Below are 16,813 nucleotides of genomic sequence, written 5' to 3' on the forward strand. Positions count from 1 at the left end.
GGGAATTTCATGAGACAAAACATTTCTAGTTTGGATTTTCTGATTTTGTTGAAGCCCAGTGTAAACGGGTTGCTGCTGTTTAGCTAGGCCCTGTGCCCCCCCCCCCCCTCTCCTCCCCAGATGTATGTGGTAGGGTTTTTGCATGGTGTTATATTACCCTGCCTACAGTCACTGAGTATCCCTGGCCAAACACGGACAGTTGGCACAGAGAGATGGAGAACAGAAATACTGTGAGACATTGCTGTACGCCGCTCAGCGTTAGGAGTTAAAAAAGCAGGAGGTGGGCCACATATAATTGGTTTGGTGATGTTAGCAGTGATAGTGTAGTGGCGGTGGTAGTGTTGTTGTATAGTGGTAGAGTTGATATATAATCTATGGCATTCTATATCACTATATTTTTGAGGAATTGGAATGACAACTGTTAATGATTTAGCATGGGTCCATTGTGATTATGTATTGGTGTAAATAGCCTGTCCTCTGCCTGGCTAGGGAAGTCTACGCCGCTTCTTTGCCCCCCCCCCACGGGTCTAAAAACAACCAGAGTTTGGCTAGGGATATATCTCAGACAAGTGACAAGCCTAACTGCAACAAAAAATTCAAGTATAAATATATATTTGAATTTTGATGTATTTGCATTATATATATATTTATATATTTGCGCACACTTCATGCACACTTGCATACAACACCAGCAGACACTGTACACACACCTCACACAGATGAGTGGCTAGTAGCAAGTAAAACAGTCTCCATAGTCTTTGGAATGAAAAAAGTAGTTCCTCTTTCATTTTATTTTTTAAATTTTGCTTTTCTCCAAGTGTGTAAATTGCCATTTTGGCTGTTTTTTGTTTTTTGTTTTAGAGCACTTAGTATATTTTCTTTATTTAGAGAAATGCTGGCCTCAGTTTTAATTAGGACCGTTTTCTGTTTTAATTGAGACAGTGAAAAGAGATATTTCTTGACTTGAAAAGTGAGCACACGTAGGACTTATGGAGACTTTTTTTTGTTGTTTCTAGCCACATGACTTAAGTTGGTTTGAATTAGCCTTGTAAAGCCTGACCTCGGATCGGCTCCGCCTGTGACAGAAGCTGATCTTGGATCAGGGTTTGGGCTTTGTGGATGGAGCAGAACTGTGGTGGTGTGATGTTTGACTGACAGGCACTGTGTGAGGAAGAGGTTGACTCTATGACTGTGTCCCCATCAGAGTCTGGGAGCCCCTGTTCTGTGGATTACTGACTGCCCTAATATGGAATCATGGAACCGTGAACACAATTATGTTACTCACAAGAAAAAGATGATGGATCAGTCTGTCGAATAGTGTGCGTACTTGGGAATACACTTCATCAAAGTGTGTTTACCAACATTTTTTATATGATAGGACCTTTTCCATTTGGTTTGTTTCAGTGTTGCAGTTTTCCGTAAGACTTGAACTTCCTTTGTCAGTGCAGGATATTCTAGTGTAAGGGGCCGTCATTACGTGCCAGGGTTTAAGCATTAATTGACTATTTTTGCTTCATGAGTTTGAGATGTAATCCACAGAACAGGGGTGCTCCTAGAAGACATAAGAGTTCAAATCATGAATAATTGAGCATCAAGAACTTAACCTCTACATGACAGATGTATAGAGCAGCATTTATAACTGAAGTCTTCAATTTCCATGGCCAATTCTGTGCTTGGCCTACAAATAATGCCAGAATTGCAATGTTTAAAAAAAGAAAAAAAGAATCCGTGCATCAACCAGGAAAAATATTTATATTTCTGAAAAATGAAAATGCACTCCTATTCACAAAAGTGCCAATCCGACCAACAAAGACTGGAGGTTCTTATGTATCTGTCTTTGACTTATAGATGATTTTTCTTTATATATTTTATTTACTTGAATGTGCACACGTTTTGTGCAGAACATTGCTGCTCTATTTTCCTTATCTTTAAAGTTACATTATTTGCCATTGTTTCTTTGGAGAAGTGGCATTCTTTACTGTGGGCACCTAAAGAAAAAAAAAAAAGAAGAAGAAGAAGGAATTCAGTTAAGGCGGTGTAATTGTCTGGGAAGGAAATTACTTGATTAATTGCATAGAACTGGTCTTTCAAGCTACTTGGTGTGATGGTCCCCACTATTACAGTCTTCTAACGGTTTTCACTGTGCGTTGCTAAGCTGCAAATGTTTTGGAATCAAAGAATTGATTTCATGTGGCGGACACAGAGTATGATATTTAGCATTTTCTTGAGGTCCTGGCCTGTAGCCACTCCCTCTTTGCGCTGATAGAAATATTGTAGTACTTAGACGTGGCACATGATGCAAATTGAGGAAACATAAGCGACTATCACAGCAGACAATTGCAGGTACTAACCTTTTTGTCATAGTTTACCAAAGTTTTGTCATCCTGAAGGCTGGTTCAGATAATTGACTGGATGTTTTGTTTTCAGTAGTTTATGTAATTGGCTTGTGTTGACCCAGTCAGTATGACTGAGAGATTGTTTTCAGGCCACTTGCTTCTTTTCATTAGAAGCTGCAATAGCTCAGTCCCTCTCTTCTCGTTTTTTTTCTGAAGTTCAAGTACTGTGCAGGCAGAAAATCTGCAAAATAATCCAGAAGACTGCAATAAATATTGTCCAAAATCAGGCACCCCAGAGGCAAAGATCCACCTACAAACTGCCCTCGCAGGTGACACTCCTTCCACTGGGCGGAGCTAACAGAGGCAACTACTTGACATTTTTCTAAGACAAAATCTGGGATTCAGAAATTGTGCAGTGATTTACATTAAAAAGTATTATAAGTTAAACTATATGTATGTTCTGATACATTGACAGGGATTCAGATGCAATTCTAATCACTTCTGAGAAGTGGAGAAAAAAAGCCTCATTAGAACATGTCACAGGAAGAGGAAAAAAAAGACGATAAAATAGGAGGTGAGGATACAAGCCTTTTCTGCTTTTCTTGATCTTTTTCCTGATCAGGATATTCTGGGCTATATTTTTGGATAATTGTGTTTAGAGTAAAAGTTTGTCCTAGTCAGGCTGCATGATCAGGAACCTTGTTATCTATGGGGGGATGAACAGACATCACTAAATATCTCAAATCTGACTTGTCTTCCGTCCTAGAAGCTGTTCATGTCGATATCAAAATCTAAAGCCATGCTTGGCTTGGTCAAGTAATGTTGTCTACGCTACAAATGTTTACAATGCTACATGTTTGTAAAATACTTTTCATATGCCATCACTGACCAGTCCTGATGTATTCTCTGCTCTGGTCCTCATTTCTTTTACATGTATTTATTTTCTCTATTCTTGTTCATGATTTTTTTCCTTTGCTCAAAATTACCCATCTTAAACTGTGACTTGACTTGACTTTACCGACGGTATGAATGAGTGACGAGAAACTTATACACTTCAACTGAACATGACACACAAACATGAACATGAAAAAAAAGATGCATACAGGAAACAGCAACAATATTCAAAATGTAAAGAAGGTTTATTGAATTAAAAAATTGTTCAGTGGAAATACTGTACAAAACAAATAAAGTTATGTTGCAACCCTTTAATGCAAATGTGTCTTCTTTCATCACTGGAACGCTATGTGAACCAATGTTACTGTCCTACAATATATACAGCCCTGAACTGACTAGAAATCAGTGTCTTTACCTGAACATTTCACTTGTTTCCATTTGGCTTGAAAAAATCCAGCCACATATCATTGTCTAAAATGTCAGACCTACAGTAATGTGAAATGAATTAACCCCATGATATGTTACATTTTAAGGGATACATTTCCCAATTTAAAGCTCAAATAGCTACATGCTATTTTTTTTTTATTCTCTCATTTCATGGGAGCAAATGTCAACATGAGATTAGAAATGCTGCACATTGCGTTTGGTGCATGACTAAACATCACAGTCCATAAATTGCCAAAAGCAATCTGCATTGCATGTCTTTTCCAAATGTTCTATTTGATCCAATTTAATTTCTCATTTAACCCCTTTTAGTAGCAAGTGATTAAAATCGATCTTCCTTCAGCCTGAACAAGTGAGAGGGAGAAAGGAAAAGAGCTGGAAGAGGGACATTTAGAAGTAAGACCCTCTTGTCAAATCTGTCAGAATAAATCTCCATTGAAATACTTCCTTATTGTTGTGAAAATTCACAAAGACTATATTAAATTGCTTAAAAATCAATTAACATTTTTTTCATTTATTTAATCTAAGACAGTGGATCTTTTGTAGATTTTAAGCTATGTATGCTGTTAATGTAATGTAAAGTTAATGCTGACATTAAAACACACATGTAGTAATGTATTATTCCTGTAGGTGGCGGCAAAGTATCAAGGTGGGATGTAAACCACCGTTAAAAACTACAAGGAAGATGAAGAATCCAAAGTTATGACCGGAAGTCTTTTTTCTGTCTCACGCTGTTGAGGAAACCTGCAGTTCACAGGCACATTAGCTACTTCCTCCTTGAGTCTGAAGGTAAACAAATCCCCAATATCTGAGAAGGTGGGATATAATCAAGAAACAAGTATATATATACAGTCTGCTTACGTTTTTGGATGTTTTTGCCCTGTAAACACGAGCTAACATTGGCTAACTGGTAGTCGTGCAAGCTAATTCAGCTGCATCTGGCGGCTAGCGAGCGTTAGCATGTGCTAGCTAACGTAATGTGAAAGCTAGATAGCAACTGGTAAAGCGAAAGCTAGTGAGGACTTGGCGCACTGATAGGAATTGTAGCTAAAATTTGCTGTGACATTTGTAAGTCCACATGCCAATATAAAACATAGCATTTTTAACCTATGTACACGAAACTTGGTGTTTTTGTAACGAGTAACGTTAGGTCAACTGTACGTTACTAACTGTAGCTAACTAAACTTTCAGAAGGGTGTTACACATTTCTATAACTTATAAGTTAGCTTAGGTTCAACGATTCTATACAAAGAATCAAGATATCTTGCATCTTATTAACTTCCAGTCTTCAGTCCAGCTTTCACCAAACTCACAAAGCAGTGGTTATCTTAAGCTATAACGTTTCACTATGTCAAAACTGGCTCGTCCGTTGCTAATACCAACGTTATGCGCGGAGGACGACAGATCTAAGTGTCAAATAAAGGCCACTTTAGTGATTGTTTTGGGTGAGGCTGTCTCCTTACAGCTAAACCTGATTTCGTAGTTTATGCCTTTCCATATTTGACTGAAAATGAAATTGTACCTTGGTGTCATTGCCAGGGTGTAAAGTATTACAGGTTTTTCTACTTGTAACAGACACCGGAGATGAAAAAACAAGACACGGAAGAGTCTGCCACCCAGGGCAGCGAAGATACTCCACCTACAGCAGGAGGGATGGAGTCACCTGCAGCTGCAAAAGACAGCTTGGACAGCAACAGCTCCAAAGAGTCTGAACCACAGACTCCACAAACAGACACACCTCCACAAGGTGACGAGGCGGGAAGTGAAGGTAAAGTGAATTATTTACAAAGTAAATTGTATGTTGTCGACAGGTCTGTGTTATATTTTGTTATAGATCATCATCTGAATGACTGATATCAGTGTTTAAGTGTCTTGGACTATTACAGATTGAAAACTGTATACCAGATCCTACTTAAAAACGTGCCATTTAAATGTGGTGCTAGCAACCACATGTACATGTGTAGAACATCTTTGCCTAAAGATCAGTATATGTTATACTTTAAAAGGTTAAACAGTAAAGACTGCATTTATTGTTGACCATCTGCAAAGCATGTCATGATTTTAGTAACACAAGTCCAACATATCTGAAGCTTGAGTCAGTGATGAAGTCAAGAATGCATATTGACAATCGTGGGTGTTTTAAGAGGTGAAACCTGCCTTTTGCCATGTCATTACCATGTTTTGTATGGAGAAAAAAACCCTAACACCAAGTTATAATCAGGAGCTAGAAATGCAGGATGTATTGCCAGGAGTAGTTCACACCTTTCTCTAGAGTCCAGGAAGTCACAAAAATAATGTCCTTCTTTTTAATGTTTTTTCCCCCCTCCACTGTGTCTAGTTGCTGAGGCAGCACTGTCTCAGTGTGACATGGCCGAGGAGCTGAGCCGGCAGCTGGAGGACATCCTCAGCACCTACTGTCGGGAAAGCATTTCAGACGACGCCAGCACTCTGCCCAATGGCCAGTCACACAGCCCAGAGCTCAACGGCCTGACCAATGAGAGGGAGGACGGCAAGCCAGAGAAGAGCAAAGTCAATGGAGCGAACACCGGGGTGGAGAAGGATCAGAAGAAGACTCAGGAGAAGAAGAAAGTCAAGGGTCTGGGTAAGGAGTAACTTCTCTGGAGAGACTTTGTTTCCATTTTGCTGAAAATAGTCTGGAAACTTCACATTGCACACTGCTCGCCCAAGAGGGACAGTGTTCATTTTTATGGATTGGTGATACTATCGCACTGTGTAGTTGTAGATGTTGCTTTATACAGATACAAAAACCAACATGAAAAGTATGGCATCTTTTAAACAGTTCAGTTTAGGGGCTGGTTATCCAAAGAAACTAATAACTAGTTCCATTCAGTTTTCTAACAGGCTCTCTGATTCTGTCGTGTCTTTGTTTGTTCATGCAGGCAAAGAGATCACTCTGCTCATGCAGACTCTGAACACACTGAGCACCCCAGAGGAAAAGCTTGGAGGCCTCTGTAAGAAGTATGCTGAACTGGTGAGTGTTTCCTGCAAGTGTGATTTGATTTTATTCTAAAGTCTAGCCTGTGGAGCCACGCTTGATCTTAATCTTTTTTTAAATCGACTATGAAACATTTCTAGTTTGCATATCAATTATAAGGAATTTCTTTGCACTCTGCTCTAAATCAGAAAATGACTTTCTGTTGATTAATCTTTCCAAAATAACAGGGAGAATACAGACAGAGTGAAAATAGAAAAACAGCCTAGGGAGCAGACACTCAATGCTGCCAAATGTTGTAAAGATGCATAAATAAGCCTTGAATCACAAAATGGGTGACCTAAATAAACTCGATGTGGATGAATGTGTCTAGTGTGGCTTCTGACTTAAAAATAGAGAATTCTGGTTAAAAAAAGAAAAAAGGCCTTTTCCAGACTTATCGCCCGAGTTCTGAGTTATGATGAGGGTAGGTCAGTGGGACTTCTATGCAAACAAGGAGTGTAGTTTGAGGTGATACAGCGATCTTTGTCAAACAGACACAGCGTGGTGCAATGCAGAACTATGTCCTATGATCTCAATACATGTTAGGGTGTTGTGTCGCATTTTGCAGCACTAATGACCTTAGATGATTTACTGGCTCTGTGTACACTGTAGGAAGTTTTTATATTGACTGTGTACGTTTGTACATCCATTGTTTGGATGTGTGTGAGCTTGAGAAAGCTGATGTGTGTCAGAACTGATAGATGAAGACTGGTCTGCAGTGTCGTTATTGGCTGAAGGTAGAAGGCACGGCAGCTGAATGACATGTTGTTTCAGCATCATGTATCCATGTGCTGTAGTCATGTTGCAAATTATATAATGTAAGGCAGATTTGTTGAACAGCTTATTAGAAAACAAAGCACTTTACTACATATGACATTAGTATTGTTTTAATATAAAAAAGATAGCCTTGATGAGCATTTATGACCCCAGACAGATATATTTTAACCTTAACACAGGCATCAACAAACAGCATCACATCGAAGGAGGAGACTACGTATGGTTCACCGGCCAATATCAGCTGCCAATATAAGTCTAATCCCAGTTTGACAGTGGAAATGGACGCATTTTGTGTGTTTGTGACAGCTGGAGGAGCACCGTAACACCCAGAAGCAGATGCGAGTGCTGCAGAAGAAGCAGAACCAGCTGGTTCAGGAGAAAGACAACCTGAGGAACGAACACAGCAAGGCCATCCTGGCTCGCAGCAAGCTGGAGAGCCTCTGCAGGGAGCTGCAGAGACACAACCGCACACTCAAGGTACAGAACAGGCCCCAATATCATGAATATAGATATCATTTGACAAATTACTTCCTGCAACCATAGCTTCCTCTAAGGCCCAGCTTCTGTATATTTATCAGTTTATTCAAATGTGGTTTTGGGTCTCTTCAGCTCTTCAGTGGAGAATACAGTTATAACACAGTATATGTAGAAGAATTTGAAGTTTTTAAAATGAATTGATTTGGGACAGATGTTTACCAAACTGTAATCTGTGGATGTCCATTACAAGAGGAGTGCAATGTCTTGCTGTCAATTACTGGCCAGAATCAATCTCCTTTTTGGTTGTGGTTCTGAGGTGAGCCACCTTTCCAGGGTGGAGGCAGGCAACACAACCTGAACGTTCCTTTCACGCATGTTATATTGTGTTATATGTTCCGCTTATTTCCCTCTGCAGGAGGAAGGGGTGCAAAGAACGCGCCTGGAGGAGGAGAAAAGGAAGGAGGTGACCTCCCATTTCCAGGTGACGCTGAACGACATCCAGGCTCAGATGGAGCAGCACAACGAGAGGAACGCCAGTCTTCGACAAGAGAACACAGAGCTGGCTGAGAAACTGAAGAAGCTCTATGAACAGTACAAACTACGAGAAGAGGTGGGTGATTTTTCCCACAACTGCATGTTTTAAGTGCAGTGTGTGAGTTCATTTTCAAATTGCACATGGAGCATCTTAAAACTCACAGTCATGTCAATTTACCACATTTTTACAGGATGTGTAACAGACATTTGTATTTCTCTGACCTTGTGAAACCCCCACCAGCACATAGACAAAGTGGTAAAACACAAAGACCTGCAGCAACAGCTGGTGGACGCCAAGCTGCACCAGGCCCAGGAGCTGCTGAAGGAGTCGGAGGAGCGCCACGATAGAGAGAAAGAATTTGTAATTATCAGCCACTCATACATTTACATTGTCTGTGGCCCTGTTGTTATACATAAATGTTACAATTATTTGTCTTTGTCTTGTTTCCTCAGCTGCTGAAAGAAGCAGTGGAGTCTCAAAGGATGTGTGAGCTGATGAAGCAGCAGGAAGTTCACCTCAAACAGCAGGTTTCCCATCAGTCTTTACTCCTCACCTTTACAGCTCGACTGTGATTGACTTTATTTTGTTGCGTCAAGTGTCTTTGCATGATGAAACCTGGGTTGTGTTGTGTTCCAGCTGTCGCTGTACACGGAGAAGTTTGAAGAGTTTCAGACCACTTTGTCCAAGAGCAACGAGGTCTTCACCACATTCAAACAGGAGATGGAGAAGGTGGGGTGTCTGTGCTACTGAGGGTGTAACATAGACAGGAGGAATTGTATTTAGCTTTTAGCTGGATGTGACTTTCTTGTTTCCTTTGTGTTACAGATGACTAAAAAGATCAAAAAGCTGGAGAAGGAGACGGCCATGTATCGGTCCAGGTGGGAGAGCAGTAACAAGGCTCTTCTGGAGATGTCAGAGGAGGTAAAGCAGCTTTTTGCAGCTTCAGATGGCTAGAATGCAGTATATAGTTATTCTGGTCAAATGAAGCCATTTACTTTACCAAAATTGATGGTGTGATGTTTGTAGTGCTTATATCTGTAATTATACAGCAGCAGAAACTGTTTTGCAGAAAAGACTTAATTTGGCTGCTATTATAATCATTTACTTGAATGAACAGTCCGTAAGCTTTTCTATTTGTTATTAAAATACTTTGATAATTACAATGAATCTTCTGCACACGCCTCACTAAAAACAAATTAGTTGGTTCTTTTGGCAGAGCTGTGCTTAATGTCACAATTTTCTGTGCAATATTGATTCTTGTGTTGTGTAATAATAACTTAAAAACGAGCAAATTATTTACATGAAGTTGGTCCAATAAAACGGATGGAAATGTGATAATATTATAACATGTTTATAGTCTTGTGTCAGTGCAGATAACTACAACACTAAAGCATAGAGACTGACATTTGCATCATGTTGTGTGTGTGTGTGTGTTTTGTCTACAGAAGTCTGTGCGGGACCGTGACTTTGAGGCACTTCAGGGTAAAGTCCAGCGGCTGGAGAAGCTGCGGCGGGCACTAAAAGTGGAACGCAACGAGCTCAACAAGAAGGTCCAGAACCTCAGTGATCCGCACGGTGGCACCGCAGGAGCTGCCAGCTCCGACCCAGGGACCGACTCCCCCTCTCCGCCACCTACAGACTGTTTGCTGGAGCCCAGCAGCCACCCTGTCCCAGACACCGCCCCCTGCTCCCAGTCCTGTCGCTGTGACCCGGAACTGGACACAGACGCCCTACTAGAGGGGGCAACGGCTCAGCCCATCGCTGCACAGGAATGAAGCAATGCTGCTCACAGTCCCCTCTTTCCCCTCCAGCATCAAGCCACCAGCCCGCAAGCCACTACTCCTCTGCTGGATGAAGCGGATGTTAAACACTGGTCCAGAAGCAGATCAGATAGCAAGGTTAATGTGTGTCCTCCCAGCATGCTCTGCAGGCTTTATAAAGGGGATGAGAAGATTGTGCCTCATCTGTCAGTACATTTACATGCACACCTTAAATTCAATTACTGTGACTAACCTGATTCAGGTACTAGTTTAATTAAATCATTTACGCGGTTAGCAAAAACCTCATTTCCCAATAATCTGATTTTAATGATTCATTTATTAGCCTGGTTCATTTCCACAAGCAGCCTACAGGAAGCATTTTATTAGCGTCACAAAATGGTGTTTGTTTTTCAAGTTGATAAATAATTTCATTTATTAGTCGTACAAAATGACCCCATTGTTGGTGACTAACCACATGCTGCTGTTTGGGTATAGAAACGTGGCTTCTTCTCATGGCGTGCACTGAACCAAATCAGACCCGAGGTGTATACATATCACGGTAATTAAAGATAAGTGACCAACTTTGCTCTTAACTAAAACAACCCTGTTTATGTGCTAGCTGCAGCCGTCTGTAATGGCCTCATTATTAGTGTGCATGTGAATGCAGCCTGTGTGTTGGGCTGTTTCACTACACATTGCCTTTTGGACTTGCATCAAACACAGAACTGCTTGGCAAGATAAGTAACAGTGCTGCTTGGGATGACACACGACAAACAGGTATATGGCAAGAGGAGTCATCTGTATGTGTGTGTGTGTGTGTGTGTGTGCGTGTGCGTGTGCGTGTGCGTGTGGCCACTCAGTCTGTCTCATTTGCATCTTGACTGTCGGCGTGGTTGGCTTGCAGTATCCTGAAGGCCACGTACAGTAACTTAATGTTTTTCTTTCAGATGAAGTCATAACAGAGATGTCATACAAATCATTTCTTTAGTTCATCCAATTCTTAACATCAAAATAATATAGAATTATTGAAGGAAATGTCTCATTCCGACTTATTTTTACATAGCTCAGATGTTAAGAACACTTGACAAGTCTGGTTCACCAGCGTTTTAAGTTAATGAAAACATTTTAGGGAAATGTTTTTGTTTTCTTGTTTGCGTTACGCTACTTAATTTTAATTTTAGATTTAGTGGTCTGTATTTATTGTTTGAAGCAAAATCTCTGATATTGAAATGTATGTATCTTACAGAGCACCACTATAAAAACAAATCAGTTTATTTTTTTATTAATTTAGAAAATGTGTTAAGGAGTTACTTTTTTGACCAACTTTTCATTCCTGACCTTTCTGGGTTCCGTTGCTTCATTTGTTTTACATATTTTCCAGTCTGCTTATAACCTTGATGACCACTTGAAACTTGTATTACTCCATCTTTGTGTGTGTGTGTGTGTGTGTGTGTGTGTGTGTGTGTGTGTGTGTGTGTGTGTGTGTGTGTGTGTGTGTGTGTGTGTGTGTGTGTGTGTGTGTGTGTGTGTGTGTATGATTGTCTCCTCCCAGCCCTGGTAATTGCAGTAGCTTGTAATCAGGTTTTAACTATAGAATGTTCAAGGACCTCTATGCAACGCTTGCCTCCTGGTTTTATTCTGTGGCAGTCTGAACTGACAAGCACTTAGCTGAGAATGTATATTCATTATATCCACAGTCCTGCATGGATGTATTGTATTAACAGACAACATATCTCACAGCAGAACTCTATTTTTGCTTAAGTTTGAACCCTGTTAATTGCCTCTCAACTGTTGTTTGACATTGAACGTAATATTGTGCATCACCCCGATGCTTTTAAAAGGTGCAGGGACTGAGCTGAGAGCGAATAAGGAGGGAAAAAGAAAGAAAATGTCATTGGACTTCTGAATTGTAGTTTGACTCCCAAACATGTCCATTTCTCTTCAGACATTCTCATGTACTACTTAATATGTAGCATTGGTGTCAACTTATAGAATCTGTCATTTTCTATTTGAATAGAAATGCAAACCTAATTTCTTCCATCGTCTCACAGGACTGATTCATTGTATCTCTGGTCCTGTGGTGGATGTGGGGGTTCATTGACCATGAGAAGGAACCAAAGATGTTTCCTTTTTTTTTGTCTTTTGCAGTACTTTTATCTGGCCCTGTATATTTTGTTTCTTGTTAAATAAAAGATGTAACAGTGTATATTTGAGTTGTTGCTTGATTGACCTTTTTGGCTTATTTTGAAAAGACTAAATGTGTAAAAGCATGTTTTGACATAAGAAAGATGAATCCAAATGCAAGAACCTGTAGCACCGCTCATTCTGTTTATAGTCTCTCAGGGATTCTCAGATTTGCGCACATCAGACCATAAAACCCTGTTAGAAGACTGACCAAAGAAATGCAGTCAGTCATTTTTACTTGGTTGTAAAATACATAGCACAGAATTGAATCATTGTTTATAGATTTTCATTTTAAATCCCATTAAAAACGTAATTACATTAGGAAAATACATAGTATTATAACTATTTGTATACTACATGCGAGAGTGGAGTATTACCGTTAGAGGGCGCTATCGCCATTTTGCCGTTTGACACCGGAAGTACATCACATTCCTTTTCCGCCGCAGCTCCGGCGCCTTAAACACGAGTGTTCATCTTTTCTCTCTTTACGGGAGTCGCAGTGAATATACTGGACCGAGTGGCTACACTTACCGGAGAAAAATGGTTAGTATTTTCCTTAGTGACCGCCTGCTGCGAGTTATATATTACCCAGAACAATGCTCACTGTCTTTTTGAGACTGTTAGCTCCAGTCTAGCTAGCATATCTACCCTGCCGAATGTTAGCTTAGCTTTCAAATTAGCCAACGTTAACATAAATGTTAGCTTCTGTTAGCTGCATGATATGAGTGATGCAAGATTATTCACCGGCCCCTGACAGCTGGTAGAACTGAACAGGTGTACCTTATGGAAAGATAAACAAGTAAACATAACATGGACAGCTGGTTTGTCATCACGGACCACAGCCCCAATATGTTTCCTTTTTAAAGAACGACATGACACTTCACGTTAATTAAGTGTCCTGCTCATTTTAAGGCATGTATTGTTACCTCTGGTGGACAGCTGGAGGTCTTTTCTAAGTCGGTAAGACTGGCCAGATGATGATGATGATGATGTATACCTCTTTACACAGAAACCCATCCTGCTCCAGGGCCATGAGAGGTCCATCACTCAAATCAAGTACAACAGAGAAGGAGACCTGCTCTTCTCTGTAGCTAAAGACACGGTGAGTTGATAGTAATTAAGACATGCTCTGGCTCCTGTCGTTTTCCGATTATTCCACATGCAAGTTCCTTTGTTTTTAACTTGTTTGATACATCCGTTGTCATGTTTCCCACTGTAGGTAACCAATGTGTGGTACTCTGTCAATGGCGAGAGGCTTGGCACCTACAATGGACACACAGGGGCTGTGTGGTGTGTTGACTGTGACTGTATCCTTTTTCAAGAAATACAGAGTGATCTCAAACAAATATGATATATAATTTTGTATTCATGCAATAAAGTGCCTGCTAGCTGGTGTCATGCATGTTGGGCTCCTTAACATTCTCATCTCTCAGGGGACACTAAAAACGTATTGACAGGATCTGCAGACAACAGCTGTCGACTGTGGGACTGTGAGACCGGTAGGTAAAAACAATCTTGAGTTTGAGAGTGAAGTGTGTGTTCTGTGTTTCACAATTCCCCCAGTCAGTGAGTTATGAGACTTTTTCTACGTACAGATCTCAATCAGATTGATCAGAAAGTGTAAATTCTCCAGTTCAAGCTGTAGTTTGAGATTCTCTATGCTACATCCACTAACCCCCGTGCCTCTGTTCCCCCTGTGCTGCGCAGGTAAACAGCTGGCATTGCTCAACACCAACTCTGCCGTCAGAACGTGCGGCTTCGACTTCAGCGGCAACATCATCATGTTCTCCACAGACAAGCAGATGGGTTACCAGTGCTACCTGAACTTCTTTGACCTGAGGGATCCACAGCAGATTGGTACATACCATACAATGCACACAGGCTTCTTTTATTCTGCTGCCACTTTCATTCGTTTACCAGCAAATTGTTGACAAGACGGAAGAAACATGCCGGCCACATCCAGCTTTTGCCAGCATTCATTAGATTGTTAAATATGCATTGTATGAATTTGATATCATCTTTATTAAACGTGTCAAACCACATAGTATAAATCCATGATTGCACATATTCCCCTTCTTGTTGTTAGTTGCTATTAAGTAGTAACTCAAATGTGGCTCTGTTGTAGAACATTAGGAGAGATAGTTTGATGTTTATTGAAGCAAATATATGTAAATTGATTGGCATTTCAAAAAAGATTTGAAGTAAAGTAAAGACTGCAATATTCCTCTGCAGTCACTGTATGAATAGTCATTTACAATTAGGACATCATCTTCCTCTGAACACTTTCTGAGCTATCTGATGATGTTCTGTTGGCCTTCACACAAAACTGAGCCAAAATGTATTAACCTTTTGACAGGTACACTGTCTGAGAATATATATAATTATGGCTCCTCTCGGTGGTATAATGAGTGAATCTCTGTCTGCAGAGGACAACCAGCCCTACCTGTCAATACCTTGCAGTGACCACAAGATTACCAGTGCTGTGTGGGGACCTCTGGGAGAGTTTGTCATTGCCGGCCACGAAAACGGAGAGATCAACCAGTTCAGCGCCAAGGTTGGACACACACCGTTTGTCTGGGAACATATGGGAATGTAATAAACTGTGTTCATGTGGCACTGGCTGCAGGGCTTAATACTAGTAAACAAATCTGTTGTTGGTAATGGAGCCAAAAACAAAAATACCTTCTTAGAATGCCAGCCAATATGTCTGAATATGTTGCAGTGACTAAGAATATGACGCATATGAATGTGAGATCTAATAGCTTTGCTTCTTTAAAGTTGAATGTTGTGACTGTGTTATTTATGGACAGTCTGGAGATATCCTGAAGAAGGCCAAGGAGCACACCAAGCAGATCAATGACATCCAGACATCAGTGGATCTCACTATGTTCATCACTGCCTCCAAGGACAACAGTGCCAAGGTAAGACCCCTGTCTACTCTCCTGACCATTTTACACAGCCTATAACCACACAGCTTGTAAATATTTGGAATGTATAAATAATCCATGTGTTGGTTATGTGATTTTTATCTTGACTTGCCTGCTGTTTGATATTATACTTTGTTAGTGAGTGTTGGGTGTCCTCTGTGTTTCCTCTCAGCTGTTTGACTGCACTTCTCTGGATCACATCAAGACTTTCAAGACCGAGAGACCTGTCAACTCGGCTGCCATCTCCCCCATTATGGATCATGTAAGTGAAGACTCGAAGTAATCCTGTCACCATGTACCAATTTGTTTGCCACATAGCGCTTTTTCAAAGGCAAGCTATATGTCATCACTGACCTTTGACACTTGTGTGTGTGATTCAGGTGGTGATGGGAGGCGGTCAGGAGGCTATGGAGGTCACCACTACCTCCACCAGAATCGGCAAGTTTGAGGCCAGGTGAGTAAAAATATGGCTGCTTGATTAAAGGTCAAGAAAGATAACCTCCTCCTCACATTAAGTTAAACGTAATGCTTAAAGCCAATCCTTTAGCCTTATTGTCATTATGCTGTGCACAGTTCAGATTTATACTATGCAGGAACCACTTGGTGTTCACTTATTTTATACCAAATCATGTGGGGAAAACATGCAATAACATCACTTTTGTATATAAAAGTCAAGATTTGTTTAAGTGTTCAAGCAGTAACCTGCCTGTCTTCTCTATCTCAGGTTTTTCCATGCTGCCTATGAAGAGGAGTTTGGCAGGGTCAAAGGTCATTTCGGCCCCATCAACTGTGTGGCATTCCACCCTGATGGCAAGAGGTATGTGCTGACTATGCTTGGAAATACACTGCCTTAAAATGTAATGTAGTCTGGTCAAAACTCCTTTGTCTGTATCACTGCTGACATGTTTCTTGCACTGTGGTTCTTGGGTACAGCTACAGCAGTGGAGGAGAAGACGGATACGTAAGGATTCATTACTTTGACCCGCAGTACTTTGACTTTGAACTGGAGGCATAAACAGTCCGGCTCCTCGACCCCCCCCCCCAGCTTCAACTAACATCGCACTCAGTCCAGTCAGGAAGAAGGAACTACGGACTGAAGTGCATTTACAGTTTTACCACCTCGCCTCCCTCTCTTCATCTGAACTGATCTGAAGTCAGGGGTACAGGTCAAAGTCACAGATTACTTCAAATAAAGGGAAAGAGGTCAGAGGTGGAGATTGCATCTCAGTGAATAGAGTGTGGTGTTTTTTTAAAGTCATTTTTCTAACATCACTTGGAAACTGTCTTGGTGGGATCAGACGCAATTTTGTACCCTGGATTTGTAACGCTATTGTGGCTGGACTTAAAAACCCACACTCCCTGATTCCCGAGTTTATTTAATGTCATTCTACACGAGTAGAATTTGAGTTATTGATCTATTTTCTGCTGTAAGCCATTCCACCACAAGTCACCATAAAATTACTTATTCAAGTCATGTCTGTGTG

The 16,813-nt window shown here is 40.7% G+C and overlaps 2 protein-coding genes across 2 annotated transcripts; both read left to right on the forward strand.

Annotated features, from left to right (window-relative positions):
* Positions 1 to 4,424: 4,424 nt before the first annotated feature.
* On the forward strand, positions 4,425 to 11,309 carry txlna (taxilin alpha). The gene is made up of 11 exons (XM_070921614.1): positions 4,425 to 4,463; positions 5,250 to 5,442; positions 6,013 to 6,276; positions 6,575 to 6,666; positions 7,753 to 7,923; positions 8,339 to 8,533; positions 8,699 to 8,818; positions 8,911 to 8,985; positions 9,095 to 9,187; positions 9,284 to 9,379; positions 9,904 to 11,309. The coding sequence occupies exons 2-11, from the start codon at positions 5,259 to 5,261 to the stop codon at positions 10,231 to 10,233; spliced, it is 1,620 nt and encodes a 539-aa protein (XP_070777715.1). The 5' UTR covers positions 4,425 to 4,463; positions 5,250 to 5,258; the 3' UTR covers positions 10,234 to 11,309.
* Positions 11,310 to 12,850: 1,541 nt separating this feature from the next.
* Positions 12,851 to 16,803, forward strand: eif3i (eukaryotic translation initiation factor 3, subunit I). The gene is made up of 11 exons (XM_070921148.1): positions 12,851 to 12,945; positions 13,412 to 13,504; positions 13,622 to 13,709; positions 13,836 to 13,901; positions 14,110 to 14,259; positions 14,829 to 14,956; positions 15,213 to 15,323; positions 15,502 to 15,591; positions 15,710 to 15,783; positions 16,054 to 16,146; positions 16,263 to 16,803. Exons 1-11 carry the CDS (start codon positions 12,943 to 12,945, stop codon positions 16,342 to 16,344), a joined length of 978 nt encoding a protein of 325 aa, XP_070777249.1. The 5' UTR covers positions 12,851 to 12,942; the 3' UTR covers positions 16,345 to 16,803.
* The last annotated feature ends 10 nt before the right edge of the window (positions 16,804 to 16,813 follow it).

This window comes from Enoplosus armatus, chromosome 16 (genome assembly GCF_043641665.1).
Source record: "Enoplosus armatus isolate fEnoArm2 chromosome 16, fEnoArm2.hap1, whole genome shotgun sequence".
Taxonomy (NCBI): domain Eukaryota; kingdom Metazoa; phylum Chordata; class Actinopteri; order Centrarchiformes; family Enoplosidae; genus Enoplosus; species Enoplosus armatus.

Coding starts and splice junctions, on each gene's coding strand:
- txlna (XM_070921614.1), top strand. CDS start 5,259: ATGAAAAAACAAGACACGGAAGAGTCTGCCACCCAGGGCAGCGAAGAT. Junction 9,188..9,283: donor TCAAACAGGAGATGGAGAAG/GTGGGGTGTCTG, acceptor TTTGTGTTACAG/ATGACTAAAAAGATCAAAAA. Junction 9,380..9,903: donor TTCTGGAGATGTCAGAGGAG/GTAAAGCAGCTT, acceptor TTTTGTCTACAG/AAGTCTGTGCGGGACCGTGA.
- eif3i (XM_070921148.1), top strand. Junction 15,324..15,501: donor CCAAGGACAACAGTGCCAAG/GTAAGACCCCTG, acceptor GTTTCCTCTCAG/CTGTTTGACTGCACTTCTCT. Junction 15,592..15,709: donor TCTCCCCCATTATGGATCAT/GTAAGTGAAGAC, acceptor TGTGTGATTCAG/GTGGTGATGGGAGGCGGTCA.